At 40.3% G+C, this 19,839-nt stretch overlaps 3 protein-coding genes across 6 annotated transcripts; all 3 read left to right on the top strand.

Moving 5' to 3' along the window:
* The first annotated feature begins 1,992 nt into the window (after positions 1-1,992).
* kbtbd7 (kelch repeat and BTB (POZ) domain containing 7) lies at positions 1,993-5,679 on the top strand. Its single transcript, XM_032567126.1, has one exon. The coding sequence runs from the start codon at positions 2,319-2,321 to the stop codon at positions 4,206-4,208; it is 1,890 nt and encodes a 629-aa protein (XP_032423017.1). The 5' UTR covers positions 1,993-2,318; the 3' UTR covers positions 4,209-5,679.
* A 1,051-nt stretch (positions 5,680-6,730) lies between these two features.
* On the top strand, positions 6,731-10,325 carry LOC116722810 (ras-related protein Rab-33B). Its single transcript, XM_032567127.1, has 2 exons — positions 6,731-7,012; positions 7,999-10,325. The coding sequence occupies exons 1-2, from the start codon at positions 6,755-6,757 to the stop codon at positions 8,443-8,445; spliced, it is 705 nt and encodes a 234-aa protein (XP_032423018.1). The 5' UTR covers positions 6,731-6,754; the 3' UTR covers positions 8,446-10,325.
* A 678-nt stretch (positions 10,326-11,003) lies between these two features.
* Positions 11,004-19,245, top strand: katnal1 (katanin p60 subunit A-like 1). Of its 4 annotated transcripts, none has more exons than XM_032568669.1 (11): positions 11,004-11,180; positions 11,617-11,791; positions 13,324-13,478; positions 13,691-13,838; positions 14,115-14,239; positions 14,331-14,436; positions 15,577-15,735; positions 15,850-15,976; positions 16,150-16,284; positions 16,407-16,533; positions 18,032-19,245. In XM_032568669.1, the coding sequence occupies exons 2-11, from the start codon at positions 11,630-11,632 to the stop codon at positions 18,228-18,230; spliced, it is 1,443 nt and encodes a 480-aa protein (XP_032424560.1). In that variant the 5' UTR covers positions 11,004-11,180; positions 11,617-11,629; the 3' UTR covers positions 18,231-19,245. The 4 variants fall into 4 exon arrangements, with proteins under 4 accessions (XP_032424560.1, XP_032424559.1, XP_032424558.1 ...); XM_032568668.1 differs by having other exon boundaries at positions 11,004-11,163; XM_032568667.1 differs by having other exon boundaries at positions 11,004-11,160; positions 11,615-11,791.
* Positions 19,246-19,839: the final 594 nt, after the last annotated feature.

A 19,839-nucleotide genomic window follows, 5' to 3' on the forward strand; every position in this document is an offset into this window, starting at 1 on the left:
CCTGGATGAGCTGAGCTGACTAATCTTTAACATGCTTGTGTTTTGAAGGGAAGTCTCCAAAGTAACGTTCAGGCTTGTACAGTTAAGAAGCCATAAGTATATTCTCTTGCTGTTGGGAAACTTGCTCTGTATGTGCTAAATCCTGGCCCAGGAGCGGAAGTCCGGTATTTCTAAAAATGCCTAACAAAGCTCAAGAGGTAAGTTTTAAGCCTTTTTTTTTTTTTACATATAAGCTTGACATACACTACATCTAAGATTGATAGAGCGTTTATCATGCCTTTTTAAAAAAAAAAATCAGGATGCTGTGACCAACCTGAGTACGCTGCAGGAGATTTCCCAACAACTGGGTTTTGAATGGGCAGTTCTGGCATCTGAACTTGGTTTCAGCAGGGCTGAAATACACCAGTTCCACACCAAATCAACAGAGAGGAACGAACAGGCCAGGCTCATGTTGGAAAGATGGTACTTTATGTGTGGGTGTGGGTGTTGGTGTGTGTCTGCTCATTCAGGTTTCAGAACTTGATCTTTTTGAAAGAAGAAGAAAAAAAAACACAATTTTAATGTCACAGTACTTTTTGCACCAAATTTACTTCGTATCATTGGATCCTGTTTGGGATAAAAACATTAGAAAATTTTGCACCTCTCTCCTTTTTTCTGATATTGGATTGATTACCAGGTACGAGAGGTCATGGGACAAGCCAAATAAGACCAAATTACTCCAAGACGCACTGGAGCGAGGAGGTCGGCGTGACCTTGCAGAATGGCTGCGCTGTCTCCACTGGGGTCATCAGAAGTTGAGTAAAAAGGTGGAACTGCCCTCAGCATTCCCCTTCATCATCACCGTCCATAAGACCATCCGCAACCAAGACGCCCTGCGCAGAATCAACGACCTCAACCGCAGATTCACCTAAAAAAATGCAGTTCTGGTCATATTTATTACTGATCTTAAATGACATGCATAAATTATAAACCTAGACTAGATTAATATCACTGACCAAACAATAGAAGCATCTTATGTGGAGCGTCTTGTCTTGTAACTAAATAAATACTTTGCAATAAAGCTACAAAGCAGTTATTAGGGCTCCGAGTGAGTTATTTTAATTCAAAGTTTATTTGTTAGTCTTTAGGACTTCCTTCAACTTGTAGATTGGTGTGATGGGTAAGGGGGCCAATTTTAGGTACATAAAAAACCAGCAATGGATGTATTGTTAAGAATAAAATGAGGTAACCAAAATCACTCACGTTAGGGCTGATATTATTAATCAAAGCAAAAATTAGGATTTGTTTATCTTGTAACTAAAAGCCCAAAGGCAAGTAAATTATCCCAGAAATCAAATGGTTTTAACCATAGTAGAGTTAAGACGAAAGTAAATATAGTGTGCAGTTATGCTTATGACATTTTGTGAATCATAATCGTGCTGTTCAAGTTTTGGGTCATTACTGGTGTTTCGCTTTATTAGGCTATCCATGAGTAATTTTGTTAAGATTCGTTCATTGATCATTTTGTATCTATTTACATCATTATATCTTTCATCAGTTGTAGAAGATGATGTCATATTTATCCTATTCCATTTATTATTAGGACTTGTTAAACGATACAAGTCTGTTTAGTCATCTAATTCCTTAAATTATTTATGTCTTTCGCGGGGAAAGAATATTTCTCTAATAAAATAATTAAAATACTTAATTCATTGAATCTCGGTCAACCTAACCCGAATTGACACAGTTTTGCAAACCAATCAGAAGGTTGAGCTGTATTCCAGCAAGGTTGTGAGAGCGTACAAGTTCAGCATGCAGTAAGGCTTCAAAATAAGAGATTTAATTTTCTATTTTTGAGTTAGAAAGGTTTTGATTTTAAATAAGCAAAGTAGCTAATGTTGTAAAATAAAATTATAGAGCATTATAAGGAACTCGCGATTTGGAAATAAAGCGGGAGAATAAGCAGTATTTGTGATAATTCACAGAGAGGGCACATTATTCTGAAACTCCTTCTCCGGAAGTAAGAAGCAGCCCACTCCAAACAGACGCCTATTTAATCGTATTGTAGCTATCTGCTTGCTACTATCAAAACAAGAAGAAAAAGCTTTGACAGCGACATGAAGCGATGCTTTGTTTGTGATTAGTAGATTATATTTCATTCAGAAGTGAGACTAAGCTCATTTGGACACCGAGAAATGTTAGTTTCTGGACACTCAGGCGGACGTTCGGCTGTAGTGTATTTAACCAGGTTTGATTTTCATCGAAGAGTAGGGAGAGGCGCAGCATGTTTGCCGCCTGACAACTTGTGACTTGGGCTTTAAAAGTGCGAGTTTGCAGTAATGGCCTCATCGCTGGGTTGCTTCAACGGTCCGGAGGTGCTGGAGGACGTGAGCCACGCTCGGAGCTTGATGCACGAGCTGAAACTGATGTACGACTCTCGGTTGCTCGGCGACGTTACCATCGGGGTTGAGTGTGACGACGATGAGGAGGACGAAGAGGAGTTATCGCTGGAGCACCGCGAGGGAGGAAGAGTTGACGTGGGTCAAGCGTTTCTGTGCAGCCGCAACGTCCTGGCCGCTGCCAGCCCGTACTTCAAGAGCATGTTCACGGGCGGGCTGAACGAGAGCGCCCAGGAGAGGGTGCTCATCCGCGGCGTGGACTCTGAATCCATGTCGGTCATCATCGATTACTGCTACACGGGCAGGGTGACCATCACGGAGAGCAACGTGCAGCGGCTGTACGCGGCGGCCAACATGCTGCAGCTGGAGTACATCCGGAAAGCCTGCTCCGGCTTCATGACCAGGAGGCTGGATCACTCCAACTGCGTGGGGATGCTGAAGTTTGCGGACACCTACGACAATCCGGAGTTAAAGGAGAACGCCCGAGCCTTCATTGCCAGGAACTTCAATCAGGTGTTTAACGGAGGGGATCTGTGCGAGCTGAACTCGGATCAGTTTAAGGAACTGTTGTCTCTCGATACTTTGGACGTGGACTGTGAGAAGACGGTGTGCTCTGCAGCTATCCAGTGGCTGGAGGTGAACGCACCTGTGGATAAACAGGACGCCCTGCAGGTGCTGAAGTGTGTGCGCTGGAGCTTGTTCAGCGAGAAGGACAAGTGTTATCTGGAGAGCCTGGCGGCGAGGCCTTTAATCGAGACATACCTGGCATCCTTCTTCAGCAGGTCTGCAGAGGACGGCTGCGCCATGTCTGCACCTCTGGACGCACCGAAACACAGAATAGGCGTGAGCGCGAAGGAGATGATCCTCTTCTTTGGCCTGCCCAACGACAACATCATGTGCTGCGACCCTTACTCCGAGGACCTGTATTTTATGGCTCCGCCTTTGGAAGATCTCAGCAGTCAAGATTACAAACGCTCCACCATGGAGTCGCTCATCGTTTGCGCCACGCCGGACAACAACTTGTATTTGGCTTCCCACCTTTCCAAACACTTCTGGCTGTACAATCCCGTCCTCAACAGCTGGCAGGAGTTGGCGGAAAGGCTGCTGGGCAGAATCCACTCAGGGATGGGCTACCTGAACGGCCACGTGTACCTTCTGGGAGGAAGAAATCCAGTCACAGACGTCAGATTAAAGGAGGTAGAGTGCTACAGCATCCAGAGGAACCAGTGGACGTTGGTGGCCCCGCTGCCTCACTCTTTGGGGAAAATGCAAGTGGTGGCTCTGCATGATCACCTGTATGTGGTGAACAAAAGGAGAATGCTCTGCTACGACCCCAAGAGAAACCGCTGGCGCCACTGTGGCTCGCTCAGAAGGGACAAGCTTCACAAGGCCTGCGTCTTCCAGGAGCAGATCGTCTGCGTGTGCGACATCCCCGTGGTCAAAGCCTACAGCCCTGCAAGAGGGGAGTGGAAGAGGCTGGGGGACATCCCCATCGACAGCCGAGCGCTCAACTACCAGGTGATCCAGCACAGCGGCAGGCTGCTGCTCCTCACGCAGACGCTGCTTCAGCACAACAAGAACAGGGTCCTCATCCACGAGTACGACCCCGCTCGGGACGCGTGGAAGAACATCATGGCGGTGTACGTGTCCACCCTGGGGCCCGTGTGCGTGTCGACGCGCGTGTACCCGGCGTGCCTCGGGTCCGCTCACAGCTTCTCCACGGAGGAGGACGACGACAGCGGCTCCAGCGCCGACTGGGACCTGGACGGCTTAACGGATGCAGACTCCGATTCCGGCAGCTCCAGTTCTTTCTCTGATGAGAACTGGTAGGGAACCGATGTTCCCCTGTCAAAAGAAGTGTTTATTTATAATGGCTATTTATTTTTATTGGGGATTTTTGTTTGCCACTGGTGATGTTTCAGTATTAAAGTAGCCATTTAACTTGAAGACATAAGTTAAAGACTGGGAGAGGTTTTTTTTTCTTTCCATTTCACCCACTTACAGTATTACATCATTTTGAGATTAAGTAAATACAACAAACATCTCTGTGTAATGACAGACCAACACACAAGGGCATGAATTGGAAGGGAAAAAAATCATTGTTAAATGTTTTTACAAATATTCTTAAAAGTGTGGCACACATTTACATCCTTTTCACTCACAGCACAGGGATTGACACCTTTTTCTTGCCATTATCTGAACACTACTTTTACCATATATGTGTCCTTCCTGCTTTCACAGGGACAAATCTTTTTTGTCCCTTAAGCTGTTAATTTTTCAAACTTTTTCATTATATGCTCGCCTCAGTGGGAACGTCGGGATACCTACATACACGTGAATAACGTGGGATGAAGAGTGGACTTTAAACATTTGAATTAGGGGTTTCGTCTCATGCTTGGTGCTTAAACATCTCTCAGATGTATTCATGTCCCTGTTTGCAAAACACTAGACTTCATTTGGCTCCGCCAAAGCTGTGGGAACTCTGGAACTATTTTTTTTTTTCCTATTTATTATTTTTAAACATATGGACAACTATAGAGGGTAGTATTTAATTATTTGTACTCTGAGTTTTGTTCCATAATGACATGTTTTTGATCACATTTGTGTTTAACTTGAACATGCGCTTGCACGCCAGCTTCAAATTGGCGTAAAATCAGAACTTTGAGGTCTGGCAGCTTAAGTGCCTCTCATTTATGACTCCAAACTAAACTGGACGAAAAACAGGGCTTTTTCTATGCAGATGATGTGATTCTGCGCTCAGTAAGTGGTTGTGAAATTTTTAGTTTGAAACCACAAAGTCAGTGTTTGCTGCAGTCTCAGGTTTGGGCTCAAAAGCCTTCTAGCCACGTTCGACTTTCTTTTTGTTGTGATTACGAGTGGCTCATTTTACGATATGTATTCAGAACTATGTGTTTTTTATGTAGAAGGATCATTTAATTTCTGCCTTCCAAAATGAAATGAAATGTATTATTGTTTTGCTTTATCAGCAGTATTTGGTCCAAAATGCTGAGAGATGGTAGAGGCATTAAATGGCTTTTGGGAGCATAAAATTTGCGAAATGCAAGACCAGCGAACTGCTTCTGCTTAAACAATCATGATGTGGAGATGAATCAGTATTTCTGTCAGCATACAACAATGCAACAGTAGTAACAGTGGGTTTTATTTTACCCAAAGGGTCCATAGCGATGAGTGTCAGCTTGACTCTACATTTTACTTTTACATTTACTTTTCACAGATTAGGAGGTGATTTTATTGTATATGTCAAAAATAAACTGGTGTCCATTATATCTAGAAAATGTCATTTTGGTGTCTTTTGTATTAAACCACCCATGTTGATAGCAGACTTTTCTGACACAGTCTGAACAGTACATGGAATTACAGCACAGAGAACCATGTGTTAACATGAAAAACTGGCTTTCTAAAAATAAAAAAACAGCAGTTTTAACAATGAATTTAAACAAAAGATGGACCTTGTGACATGTTTTGACCAGTTAATAATAAAATAGGAGAACCAACGCTGACTATTAACGTTTTTCTTGAGGTAAAATTGGAATTTTACTAATTTTACCTCTATATGGGTAAAATATAGTCACATTTTCAAAAATCTGAAATAACCATGAAAAATTTAAATTCAATGTAACTTTAGTGTTTGGAGAGCCCACACATGCTCATGCTGTGCAATTATATATATATATATTTTATATATATATATAAAAGCAATGAGCAATTTTACTTAAGAACTTAAAGCATCGGTAAATGTCACCCGTAGCCAAGAGGAAATCATTGGAAATACGCAAAATCTGCCTGTGGTTATTGTTTTATTGTTTTGATTTTAGGGAGTTCTTTGAGGTAAATTAGCAAACAGACTGTGCATATATATATATATATATATATATATATATATATATATATATATATATATCGGGGTGGGCCAAGATTAGATTACCCCCATATGACCTTGAGATGTGATAGTTTTCCATATGGCAGTATTTATATAAAAAAAAATAACCAAAATGTGAGAAAGAATCTAGAAAAGCAACAATTACTCCTTCAGTTACCCAAGATATGTGGAAGTTTTACATTAAACTGTAAAAGAAATAGTGTGTTTTAGTGTATAAATTAAATGAAATAAAAATACATTTAATTTAAACAACACAAGTGATTTTCCTTTTCATCATTCATTGCATATAAATGTGCACAGTCCGTTTGCTAATTTCCCTCGGAGAACTCACTAAAATCAAAACAATAAAACAATAACCACAGGCAAGATTTAGCGTATTTCCAATGATTTCCTCTTGGCCACGGGGGACATCTAGCGACGCTTTCTTAAGTTCTCGCGATATCTCACCGCCGTCCAGACAGCAACGAGATGAGCCATGGCAATAGAAAACAAACCAGAGGAAGAATTTGACACAGTTTTCAATCTGAATGATTCCCTGGAGCTATCCGCTCATTCAGAGCGTGACTGTGGAAAGGCGCGCATCTTCAAGATAATAGTCATAGGAGACTCAAACGTGGGGAAGACGTGCCTGACTTACCGCTTCTGCGGGGGCACTTTCCTGAAAAACCCAGAGGCAACTATCGGGGTGGATTTCAGGGAGAGGACGGTGGTGCTGGACGGAGAGACCATCAAGGTGAGGTGACACACGTCAGCAATTATCCACAAGAAACGATAAACATGCTCTGCCTGGTGTATTGGTTTTATTGGAAGATTAGAGGAAAAGCGTTCTAATCGTCACATGAAATTATAGCTTCTTTAGTGAAAAACGGGCTAATGGGCTACAGCTTTCCACAATTTAGGATTTTATATTTTACTTTTAACATTTTTTCAGTTTGCAAAAGTCTATAATTAGAACTGTTCATTCAACAGTTTTCTCTTCGATGTTCTCATGGAAGGTAAACAGCTGCTACATCTCATGACACAATGTCTTGCAAAAATATCAGTATTCGTTACATCCTCAACCACAAATCTGTCTTCTTTGACTTTTACACCAACAAAAAGTTGTGTTAAGACTTGTCTCTACCAGCTTTGTGCATTTAGAGACTTATGTTAATGCCCATTCTTCACAAACTGTCTCATGTATAGCATCTATAGACATCCATTTTGTAAGGACTTTGACTAGGCCATTCTAATTCGTGGATTTGCTTTCATTTAAACCTTTCTATTCCTATTCTGGGTGTGTTTACGTTTGCTTTCACCCTGGAAGTGAAGGTTTTAGCTTAATAAGTATGTTGTTTCTCCAGCAATTGGCCTTTGTTGAGTCTACTACAAAAAAAGGCCAGTTAATGATTAGTCGGCTACTAAATTAGTTGACAGTTATTTTAATAATTGATTAATCACAATTAATTGCTCCAGCCCTAATTTCTATTTCTTCTATAAATACTACGACAAAATACTGTAAACCAGCTCAGTCCCAAATCACATGTCAAAGGTCTGTCTTCATCATTACAATACTGATTCTTGCAACCAAACTCTGCAAACCAGACGGTGACCAAACAGAGATTCTCCATGTTGTCGTTTGTTTTCTTGTCCCGATTGATTGCTCGGTAAGAAAACGACAGCGTCACTCTTGCTGTGCGCGCTGAACAACAACGAATCTGCTTCTGCCCCCTTTTCCAGTTGCAGATTTGGGACACAGCGGGTCAGGAGCGTTTCAGGAAGAGCATGGTGGAGCACTACTACCGCAGCGTTCACGCCGTCATCTTTGTGTATGACGTGACCAATCTGCCATCCTTCGAAAGCATCCCCGAGTGGATCGAAGAGTGCAGCAAACACTCCGTGGGGCCCCTGGTGCCGCGCATCGTCGTGGGAAACAAATGTGACCTGAGGGAACATCGGCAGGTGCCCGCCTCTGCCGCTCACTGTCTTGCCGACAGCTACAACTTCCCCCTATTCGAGACTTCGGCCAAAGACCCCGCTGAGAAGGAGCATGTTGACGCCATCTTCCTGACTTTAGCTTATCGGCTGAAGAGCCACAAGCCCCTGAGACTGAAGCAGCTGAGTGAGAGCTCTGTTAGGGAGCTGAGGAACCAGAGAGAACAGGAAACGACATTTTGTCAGTGCTAAGGTCTACTGTGGACTTGCAGGGTGGACAAAGGCCACAGGATCCGTCTGAACATCTGTTTAAAATCAACATTGTCACTAAATTAGTGAGCGGCATTTCAAAAGTAGAAAGAAGCTTTCTGTTATTTCTAAAATGCTCTCTGGCTGATGTGAGGCACAGGTCACGGTCATGGCAGCAAAGACCGATCGGTTGGAGCAAAAGTTTAACCGATATTTCTACAAAAAGTCAATGTGGAGATATGTCAAGTATTTGCACTTCAGAAAACAATTATGATTGACGAGAAATGTCTACGTCGATCTCTCTCTAGTAGAATTATGTTCTGTCATTGAATTACTTTGCTGACTGCTGGACAGAAAATCAAAATAAAATGTTTAAAGTCACCAAAGCAGATAGAATGACAATGGAACTGTGATGAAACTTGCAATCATTTTCCTTTTCTGTATGCATTGCAAACACAAGTCTAGAATAATGTTACACAACAAATGAAAAAGAAAGAATGCAAGTTGTAAAATGCTGCTACTTTATGGGTACAAAATATAAATTCATACAGCTGGCCTGCAAAGCATATCTAGAATAAGCTCTGGTTCCTAGGAATCGACATGAAATGTATCAAACATGACTGATAATTAAGTTGCATGTAAACTGTCTAAACAACATGTTACAAAAGCATAGCAATTTGACTATTTGAGTCTGAGTGATGAAGAAAACGCACTTTACTATGCATTATTTATAGAACTATGAAGGAAGCTGAAACTTTTGGATCAGTGCAGTGTCATGATTATTGTCCTATCAATGTGGATCTGTTGTGATCATTAAATGTGCAGATGATATCAAAGTAGTGGGACCATTTCATGGTATTGGAAGCCAAAACAGCTGGAGGGCTGGTGCAGAAACGACCTCACTGAGGACAAAACAAAGGAAACGATCGTCTCGTTCTGAAGGTCGTGAGCCAAACGCAAAAGCCTCAGCATCAGCGACCGTCCAGGAGAGAAAGTGAATGGGATTTAATTTGTCGGAGTGCGGCTCTCTGATGACCCCGAGCTGATCGAAGAACATCACTGCTATTGTGAAATGGGCCAAGCAGAGACTGCAATTTCTGGGGGAACCTGAAACCAAAGTCGCTCCTCCCTACCAGCATCTCACATCATCCCACAAGGCTGTGGTTTAGTTGCGGTTTTTGATGGGGTGTTACAGATCTCTTCCCAGAGCAGCATGCAGAGAGTGTAGCAAAAAAATTTAATTAAATTCTGTAAGTTGAGTGTGAAAAGGGTTTTCTAAGGCTCAATTGTATGTCCAGTTACTTGGAACAGTCATTTTATTACTTAGACAAGTTTAAATTGGATTTGCTCAACCCCAGTTTAACATCTGGCCTCATTTGTCTGGTCAGCACAAATGCATAGTATTTTGCTTATTGTACACTGAACAGTTGCGTGTTAAAAACAGTTAAATTTACAGAACCTGTTTCTACTTTTGAAAATACAAAAAAAAAGTGTTTTCAGTGTTTTCTTGCAATAAGCAAAATCGTTGAAAAGCATGATGTATAGAAACTTGTAAAACCTGGATTTATATTAGGAGGGCTTCTTATTCATTGTATTATATCTATGGATTTTCAGTTAGATTTTCTTTCTTTGGGGGGTTTGTTTGAGTGAGGGGCAGCATTCCTTTAAGAACCACCACAGCTCATGATACTCCAGCTGCAATGACAGAAAAAAACAGTGCTGCAGTGAATGTGAATGTTAATATGTAGTTAAAATGTCTCTAGAATATCTGTCAGAGCTACTGCAGGAACAGGGCTCTGAAAAATGTTACTTTTTAATGTACTTTTAAAATGATGTCACCAGTTAGATAAACAATTAAATGGAAATAAATTAACTTGATTTAATTTCTTGTGTTATTGTTGTCACGACCGACAAGCTCTATTATATGGGGGCTGGTTGCACAGTGGTAACACTGTTGCCTTGCAGCAATATGGTCTTGGGTTTGAATCCTGGCCTGGGATCTTTCTGTTTAGAGTTTGCATGTTTTCTCGGTGCATGCGTGAGTTCTCTCCTGGTACTCCAGCTTAATCCAAAAACATGTTACTGATCGTTAATTGGTCTCCAAATTGACCAAAAGTGTAAGTGTGTGAGCTGGTTATTTCTTCTGTGATGATCTGTCGAGATTGTACCACGCCTGTCGCCGCTGGAGATAGGAGATAGGCACCTGCTCCCTGGCGACCCTTCAAGAACAAGCGGAGAATGGACGAATGAAAATAAAATGTCTCTAATGTTGAGACCGTCTCACCCAGATTTCAATATTTGACCTATTTTCAGCGACGACTAGCGGCCATCTCTTGCGTAGCAACAACCCTGATGAAGCGTTTAATAAACCCCGTGCAAAAATAATTATTTCAGTTCAGTCCAGTCACTAAAAACGAATAGACTTGTTACATGTGGAAAGCTGACGTAGATACATTTTCTCCATCGATTCTTTAGCTTTTCCGCCTTCCCAATTGGCCATTCTCCTGATAATCTCTCATTCATGTGCAGTGTTCTCTTCTTTACCATTTTTTGAACGCGTAAGTGAAAGCATCGCGGCAACCTAGACTGTCCATGTTCTTCACGCGGCGTCTCTTTGCCCCCATGGTAACACCTTGCTCAACGTTGGACTGCTAATTCATAAACTACCTCACCCACAGTCGCATTTTGTGCAGGTGTAAGGAACACTTTCGCAAAAAAAAGGTATTGTTAAATGCACGGTATGTGTCTCTTGTGGGAGGATTATGGGAGTGTTTGCTTACTGACACACGGCGGCCAGTTGAATTTGTTTTTTTGTCTGTCGCCGTCTGACCGCGAGTTAGCAAAAAGCTAACGTCAAAGTGGCTGTAAATATGTTCGTACAGTAATTTGGGTGTTGAATTGTTTTTATTGTATTTTTCCCGAGCTGTTTGTTCACCCGCGTTAAAAACGAAAAACAAATCAGTGTCCCTGTTATCAGCTAGCTTATTTTCATGTAGCAGGTGTTGCTGTATAACTGATTGCAAGCTGCATAATTAATTCAATCTTTTGGCCATTTAACATGAATGAGACTTAGTGAATTATTTGTAGAGTTCCGTGGACTTTTCAGTAACTAAAATGTACAAACTCGTTGTTAAATCGCGCGGTTAATTCAGGAGATTGTTTGCTTTTCTACAGCTGTTTATGAAGCATGAATTTGGCAGAGATATGTGACAACGCCAAGAAGGGCCGTGAGTATGCCCTGCTTGGAAACTATGACTCCTCAGTGGTGTACTACCAAGGCGTGATTCAGCAGATCCACAAGCACTCTCAGTCCCTCAGAGATCCAGCTCTGAAAGTTAAATGGCAACAGGTCAGTCATCCTTCTTTTTCACTTGCATTGACAATGAACTGCAGATCAGCAGGACAAATGCACAGGAGTCACCCTGGATTACGGCTTACTTTCCTGCTTTCTTTTTGCATAGTTTGAATGTAGGGTTTTTATTTTTACTACTACTATCAGGCTAGATATATTTTTTGTTCTATTATAATTCATGATCTCCCATCTAACATGCTGGTTATTGGGTTTCTGGGAGTTTTTCAGTAGGGTGCTTATGCAGCCTATAAATCCATCTTTCCATCCATCTGTCCAAGCATTCACACATGCACTTGTCCTTAGATGTGTCTACCCTTTCATCCATTTTTACTTGTTCAACTTTTGTCTGTCAACTCTCATCAATTTGTCCTTCCATATGTTAATCCACCTGTCTGTTCATCCTTACCATTTCTGGTTTCTGCAGGGTATATTTAAAGCAAGAGCACCATATAACTATCTGTAGTAATTTAAGATGGAACTTTTATACTTGCACTTTGGCCAAATGCCCAAGCTGATTTCAGCCTGAAAAACATGGAAAATCTACAGGAACCCTGTAATGTTTTTTTTTTTTTTTTCCTAATTCTCCACACATTTTCTAGAGATTTTGAAATATAGATAAAACTAAATAATAACAAGACTATATATTTATCAAATTTGTACAAATTCAGAAATGCATGAGGAAGATGAGGCCGCAACTGTTAACACTGAATTTAAATTAGCTGAGTAAAAGAGTCCCTTGTGCTTGACTCTCTCTCAGTTGGAGAGCTGGACAACACAACAGGAAATGACCCCAGATCATGAACAGAGCATTGAACCCCCCACACCCTCACCCCTGCGAATCTGAGACAAGACAGACATCCAGTAGCCACTCAACACAAGTGGGTAGCAGCCCTGTTGAAAACATCTGAAGAGGGAAGAAAGCTGTGATTACATAAAGCTAAAAAAGGGATTTTTCTTAGGGGTTGCCACAAAAGTACAGCACAAAGAGCTCTTGGATCAAGACCGATGCATTCAGAGCAGTGATTCTCAAGGCTTTTTTTAACAGCTACCACTTCAGTAAATACTGTACCCAGATTTCCATGTGCCACCGTTTTGAGATACATTTTAAAATAGTACAGTTTAGAGGACATGGACTTGTTTGTCATAAAAAGAAAAAACAAATAGTTTCTGTCCCACATTTACTCTGAAGTTGTAATTTTTGAGTTTTAAGATAGAAAAATTAACAAAAATGCCCCTAGAAGTTAGACTTCTTAGTGGAAAAGTCAGAAGTTTCTCACCTCTACCTCAAAATCCAATATGGCTGCCTGGCATGTAGAATTACCTGATAGCTTTGGTGAAAAATGATCATTTGTATCTTATCAAATCCATTACAATCCTGCTACAGTGGCAAACAATAGATAAATACATTGGTATTGGCTTAAACTGCTAATATTTGTTAGAATGGCCACTCATCTTATCAATTAGCAAACTTAACTTAATGTTAAGATTAAGTTAAAATAAATTGTTTCCTTTCTTCTCTGTGTGAGCAGCTCAGACAGGAATTGACTGAGGAATATGAGCAGGTGAAAAGCATCATGGGAACCCTTGAGAGCTTCAAGTCCGAGAAGCCAGTCGACATCCTTGTCCCTCTGGAGCGACCAGAGGACCCAGTAGTTTGGCCCCCACCCATCCCAGTGGAACACAGGTGAGTGATGTTGTATCTGAATTGGCTGTGTGACAAAACGACACAGGGTGTGATTTTGCATAGTCGGTTTTATCTCTACAGCCTCACTGCATCACTATTCCACTTATAGGTCTGGTTTTGAATGTGGGGGGTGATTTCCTGTCTATTATTATTACCACTGTTTCCCTGTCAGAAATGATCGTTGGTATGTTTAACCATCTGTGTATTTGTAGGAATCCCGTTGTGGTGAAAAGGCCTAACAGCGCAATAAAGCAGCACAGGAAGGATTCTCCTGGCATGCAGCACAGAGGAGGACGCGCTCAGGCCAACCCTAAAGCAGAGAGGCAGGCCAACAGGGCTGCAAAGGCCAAAGATGATAAGGTCTGACAGCTGCTGTTGCTCATGTTTTGGTTGACTAGTAAATTAATATAGGGAGTTAAAGTTTATATTTGTTTATATATTATATGTATTTGTTTATATATAAGTTTATATTTGTTTATATCTAGTCATTTTGAACTATCACTCTTAGGTATATATATATATTTTACAAACTTTGTCTTTATTACCTAAGATGGAGTAGCTTTCTACAAATAAGCAATTTCCCCTTGGGGATCAATAAAGTATATTCTATTCTAAAGGAAAAATATTTTTTTTCAGCAGGGTAAGAAAGTGGATTCATTGGCGGAAGGAGAACAGAAGAAGTTTGATGGTACTGGGTATGACAGCGACTTAGTGGACTCACTAGAGAGAGACATCATCTCCCGTAATCCTAATGTACACTGGTGGGTTTCATGTGTATTTCTTTACAAGTTTTGCTATTTTGATGGATTTTGTTTTATTCTGCTTTCTGACTTTTTTTTCTGTGATTTGTAGGGATGATATTGCTGATTTGGAGGATGCTAAGAAGCTTCTGAGAGAAGCTGTTGTGCTCCCCATGTGGATGCCTGACTTTTTCAAGGGAATTCGTCGACCATGGAAGGTAGGTCTGCACTGTCAAAAATATTGATACCCCCGTTTAGAATTTAAATGTATTTTTTCATGTTTTCACTTCAGTTTATATTATTTAGATTTATTTTTTTGCCAATAAAAATATAAAAAATGTGACGTGCATTTCTATTGATCTTCCCCCATTAAATTGACGCACCTAAATAAAATGATTTGTAAAAAATTAGCCTCAACGTCAGCGGACATACTCCAGAAGACTTGCAGTGAAAGCTGGTTCTGCAAAGCATTGAGTCAACATTCAGAGATGAATTTGACTTTCTTTTCATATTTTTGGCAAAAAGGTTTATGTATCATTTTCTGCCTTTGTAAGATGTACACTACTTTGTGTTTTTAGGTTTGTCACATACAATTTTTGAAAATGTTTTAGGTGTATGAATGAATTTGCTCATGCATTATGTGTTCACACAGTTCTAAGTACTTATTAATGTCGGACATGTATGAGATGAGTGGATTGGCTCTGTTTTAGATGTGCTGTGCCTAACTTCTTTGCTTTAATCTATTTTTTTCTAATTTATCAAAATCCTTTGAACCCCCAGCTTTTCTCCCATCATCATCTTATGTGTCGGCCTCTCCTTAGCCTCATCATGTGAGACCTTTTCCCTTCAGGCCTGCCATTTCAGAGTCAACACTTTACTGTGTTTTACAAGAGCTCAGTTATTATCTTTTTTCTACTGTATGCACATGTAAGCATTTCTAGTTGAAAACAAAGCAGCGCTTATTTCTCTTAGAATGCTGGAAAGGGAGCAAAATGTTAGTTCAGAAAAAAAGTTAAGTGTCATTAGTTTTAGCATTCAGCCATATTGGTCCTTAATATTTATAACCATTATGCTGATGGTCTTGTCCGTTTGTAGTGTTTTACACTGGAAATCTAACATGTGGCTAGAATTTTAAGACTTCAATACATACAAATGAACTAAAACACTTCTTGTATAGTCTAATATGTAAAATCTAATATTTGTTTTCCTATCTGTGGTAGGCATTTCAGATGCAGTTGAACAGTTTTCTTATCGTAGTACCAGAATACTGATCCTCCCAGTGGGACTCCTCATCAGCTACCTTCAATTACCTGCAACAGTCTATCTGATTATTTTCTTTTTTACACTGTTCTCCTCAGGGCGTACTAATGGTTGGCCCTCCAGGAACCGGAAAGACAATGTTAGCCAAAGCCGTGGCCACAGAATGTGGGACTACTTTCTTCAACGTGTCCTCCTCCACCCTCACCTCCAAATACAGGGGCGAGTCAGAGAAACTTGTCCGTCTGCTGTTTGAAATGGTGAGTGTTTCTGCAGACTGCTTTTCTGGCTGGAATATTAAACATTTCCAACCTGACTCTTTGTTTATCTGCATGTGTAAAGAACTGTTTTCATCTTCTTTTTTTTTTCCTTAGGCTAGATTCTACGCTCCAACAACTATCTTCATAGATGAAATTGACTCCATCTGTGGCAGAAGAGGGACGTTAGATGAACACGAAGCCAGCCGGCGTGTTAAATCAGAACTTCTGATTCAGATGGACGGTTAGTGGGCCACAGGGGGGAGGTGTTGTGTGTAGTAGGTGCTGATTGAGTGGATCGGCCAAGAAAAAAAGAGAGGATTCAAAGTATAAAACCTGCCACAATGTGGGCTTTTATACTTTTAAAATTAGAACTACCTTGGCAAAACTTCATTTGTAATTCTGTGCGTTTTTCAGGTGTTGGCGGAGCCTTGGAAAATGATGACCCTTCTAAAATGGTGATGGTGCTCGCTGCCACAAACTTCCCGTGGGACATCGACGAGGCGTTGCGGCGACGGCTGGAGAAGCGGATCTACATCCCGTTGCCCACAGGTGACCTTTCAAGCCACCGTCGTCCAACTTGTTTTCACGCAAGATGAGGACGATGCATGCTGATAGATCCATTTCCTCTTGAAGTCTCACCTTAACGCCTGACCCGTTCTGTCTGCATGTAGCCGTGGGCCGTGTGGAGCTTTTAAAGATCAACCTGAGGGAGGTGGAGTTGGCTCCTGACGTCAACCTCGACCTCATAGCGGAAAAGATTGAGGGATACTCGGGAGCGGACATCACCAACGTCTGCAGGTTTGTGCGTACTCGGGACAACGTGATCAGATGTTACAATTGAAGATCTGTCTTATACACAGTAATGTGAATGCTGTTTTAAATTTCATCCTCTAGTATTCAGAGCCTTCTTTAAAACAGTTGTAAAAAGTGTTCACACACAGTGGTGTTGGCATTTATCAGCAAGGACATTGAAACTGATCAGAGTTAGAGGCTGCATATGACTTGAGACTGGGACAGGGGTTAACTTTGCAATAGTACAACCAGCCTAAACATGAAGCCAGAGCTGCAGGGCAAGTCTAACTCATAATCTAATCTGTGGCTGTATTTGAAAATTGATGTTCACAGAGGTTTTTTATCATGGATGACCGAACTCGATCTATTTTACACAAACAAATGGGCAAAAGTTTCACTCTCTAGCTGTGACTACAAATGCACCACCCAGTTTTGTGATATTTAGGTGTAAAAACATGTTGAAAACATTTAATCCATTTCACAATTTTACATTTCATTGTGTTGTCCTCCCATGTAAAATCTCAATAAAAATGCACCTTGTTTAAATTTCTTGACCAAAAAAACCCAAAAAAACACACATTCCAACTTTTTGTGCAACAGAACTCGGTAAATCACATTAAGGATATGATATGAAGTAATATGATGTGACTGACCCAAGGTGAGTAGTGAAGGCTGAAAATCTAGAGGTTCAGTCCAGAACTCAGAATCGTGTAACCAGACTGTTAATTTTTTGCAATTCTCTGTCTTATGTTGGAAACCAATTACAAATAAATTTAGTTATTTGATTTTTCCACATTTATTAGTCTGTTTTACGTAGTTAATCTTAATATATCGACATGAATTCTATTTTAAATTCTTGTCACTTAAAGAACAGCTGTGCCTTTGTGAGACACAGCTTCAGGGTTTACAAAAAAAAGAAAAATGTTTAATTATCTACATAGTTTTATTTAAAACAGAAAAGCACCTACTGGTGCTGAAATAAAAGTCCTGTTATTACACTTATAATACTTATCGATTAAACTTGTTTTTATTTTTATGCAAAAACAAAATATTTTTTAGCAACTCATTTCTCAGAATATTTCTATTATGTTTCTTTCCAATTGGAAAACTTCAGAACAGTCAAATTTTCTTGTAAAAAAGTTGTCATTAAACCACGTCACTGGCAGTTCCTAGCAACAGATGGGAGAGGGGCACCACTCTCACAGCTCTCCTTTCCATTTTTGGAAATTAATATTATGTAAATAGATTTAGTTTTCTCTTAGTCTGTGGATTTGTTTTGCAAAAGCTGTGCAGAGGATTTCAGGAATGTTCTGTTCTGAAACGATCTCTGTTCATTTCTTAATCATTACTTCAGTGACCTTGTGTACTTCATCTAGGAACAGCCTCTAGCTTTAGGCAGCATTTCTTCATAGAAACCACGCCATCTTATTTTTGAACATTTAAGTCTCAAAACACTGAGTTCCAGGATACCTGGTAACCCTCTTTTCTGCCATGTCTGCATCAGAGATGCATCCATGATGGCCATGCGTCGTCGAATCCAAGGCCTGAGCCCGGAGGAGATACGAGCGCTGTCTAAAGATGAGCTGCAGATGCCTGTTACCATGGAGGATTTCACCATGACTCTGAAGAAGATCTCAAAATCTGTCTCTGCTGCAGACCTGGAAAAATACGAATCCTGGATGGCAGAGTTTGGCTCCGTATAGAGAATAGATGCAAACTCGCACAGTTGGACCAGAGGGTTGAAAAGAGAATTCCCAGCTTTGAAGTGTAAAGGCTTTGAAGAGGAGGAGAACTGTAGAGTGAGCCAAGAAGCACATCAGGGATGTTGGAGTCCACATCAGAAGGCTGGCATCTTTGACAGAGCTTCATAAAAACTTTGAGAAGCTCCACTTCTGCTCTTTTTACATCCCCCCCCCCCACCTTTGCACTATATAGGAAGACTTCTGACATCTTCCACCTGGGTAACTTGAGGGATGTCAATATTATTAAGCTAAACACTTCTGACCTAAGAAAAATCTAGTAGTTGCCTAAAAGTCAAAGAAAGGAAAAATGTATTTGTTCTTGTGAAACTTTCAATCTTGTTCAGCTCTCATTAAAAAGGAAAACAATGTCTAGCACAGAGCATCGGACCTTACTTCTGATGACTTGATATACAATAAATCTACAATTGTAATCAATATTTCAAAAAGAAACTGTTAATGTATCATCCAAACAAAGCTAGAACAAAACTGTCACTTTTAACAGCAAAGGCAACTGTTGACATTTTTTTTTTTTTTAGCAAAGTTCAAATTGTCACCAATCCTACAAAAAAGTGGTCAGCTTTGCATTTGCAAGATGTTCTACGAAGCATAAAGTTTATGTAGAATAATTCAACACTTGGACTCAAGTGTTGTAATAATTGCTGTTGGCAACATAAATCTGTTGTATTTGTATGAAGTCTTACTTCATTCATAAAGACTGTTGTCTTAAAGAACTATATATATATTCAGCACTTTAAATGTATTTTCTTAAAACTTCCCTGTGTTGACTACTGACTGAACTCTTGCGTTTTAGTGCTATGTGTTTGCTTTGTTGTGATTATTTTGTTGAGCTTTTTTTAATTTGTCTTCAGTTTTAGATTAAATTTGGACAAACAAATATATGGAGAGCATAAAGATGTGTTTGCTTACTTGTGTTTTTGTTTTTTCATTTTTAAATAAAAAGAAACATTTGTTTTGACCTAAAACTTTGCCTGCTTCAGTTCACCTGTAGGCGTACCTCAAGGCTTCATTTCTGAGCCACTTTTAATCCACATTTACATGATCCCAATAAATAGACCTTGTTTACTTTTAGTAGGCTATGTCATTTTGAAAGTGTCTCCACGGGACAAGCAGTTCATCCAAAATGGTGAAGCCAAGAGTCCTGACCATCACCAGCTTAAACTGTGTTTTACAAATAAACTTGCCTCGCCTTAAAATAGAAATAGGATGGGTTTTCATGGTTCTATAACATTGGGTGTAGTATTTAATTTTGGGTATTGGTTGCTTAAAGTCAACAAGTATGTTTTTAGATTTTACAGTTGAACAGACAGCAGCTGTCTGTTAATAGAAATGCATGTATCATAAACTTTGGGTTAAGAGAATTACTTTCATAAGTCATAGGAGTCAAATGAATAATGTAACAGAGTGACCTGGTCTGGGAGCCTTGCAAGCTACTTGATCACTCAGACTCTTCTATTACACAGCCATGCTGTTGTAGCCTGATACTAGACTGAATATTTAACCTCTTCCCCTCTGTTTACACAGAGCAGGGGCAGGTATAGAAGTCTGGTAC

The sequence above is a fragment of the Xiphophorus hellerii genome, chromosome 7 (assembly GCF_003331165.1).
Source record: "Xiphophorus hellerii strain 12219 chromosome 7, Xiphophorus_hellerii-4.1, whole genome shotgun sequence".
In the NCBI taxonomy this organism is placed as follows: domain Eukaryota; kingdom Metazoa; phylum Chordata; class Actinopteri; order Cyprinodontiformes; family Poeciliidae; genus Xiphophorus; species Xiphophorus hellerii.

What these genes read in the sequence shown, in the direction of transcription:
- kbtbd7 (XM_032567126.1), top strand. Translation starts at nt 2,319, where the DNA reads ATGGCCTCATCGCTGGGTTGCTTCAACGGTCCGGAGGTGCTGGAGGAC.
- LOC116722810 (XM_032567127.1), top strand. Translation starts at nt 6,755, where the DNA reads ATGGCAATAGAAAACAAACCAGAGGAAGAATTTGACACAGTTTTCAAT. An exon ending in TGGACGGAGAGACCATCAAG is followed by an intron (nt 7,013 to 7,998) that starts GTGAGGTGACAC and finishes CCCCTTTTCCAG; the next exon opens with TTGCAGATTTGGGACACAGC.
- katnal1 (XM_032568669.1), top strand. Translation starts at nt 11,630, where the DNA reads ATGAATTTGGCAGAGATATGTGACAACGCCAAGAAGGGCCGTGAGTAT. An exon ending in GAATTCGTCGACCATGGAAG is followed by an intron (nt 14,437 to 15,576) that starts GTAGGTCTGCAC and finishes TGTTCTCCTCAG; the next exon opens with GGCGTACTAATGGTTGGCCC. An exon ending in ACTTCTGATTCAGATGGACG is followed by an intron (nt 15,977 to 16,149) that starts GTTAGTGGGCCA and finishes TGCGTTTTTCAG; the next exon opens with GTGTTGGCGGAGCCTTGGAA.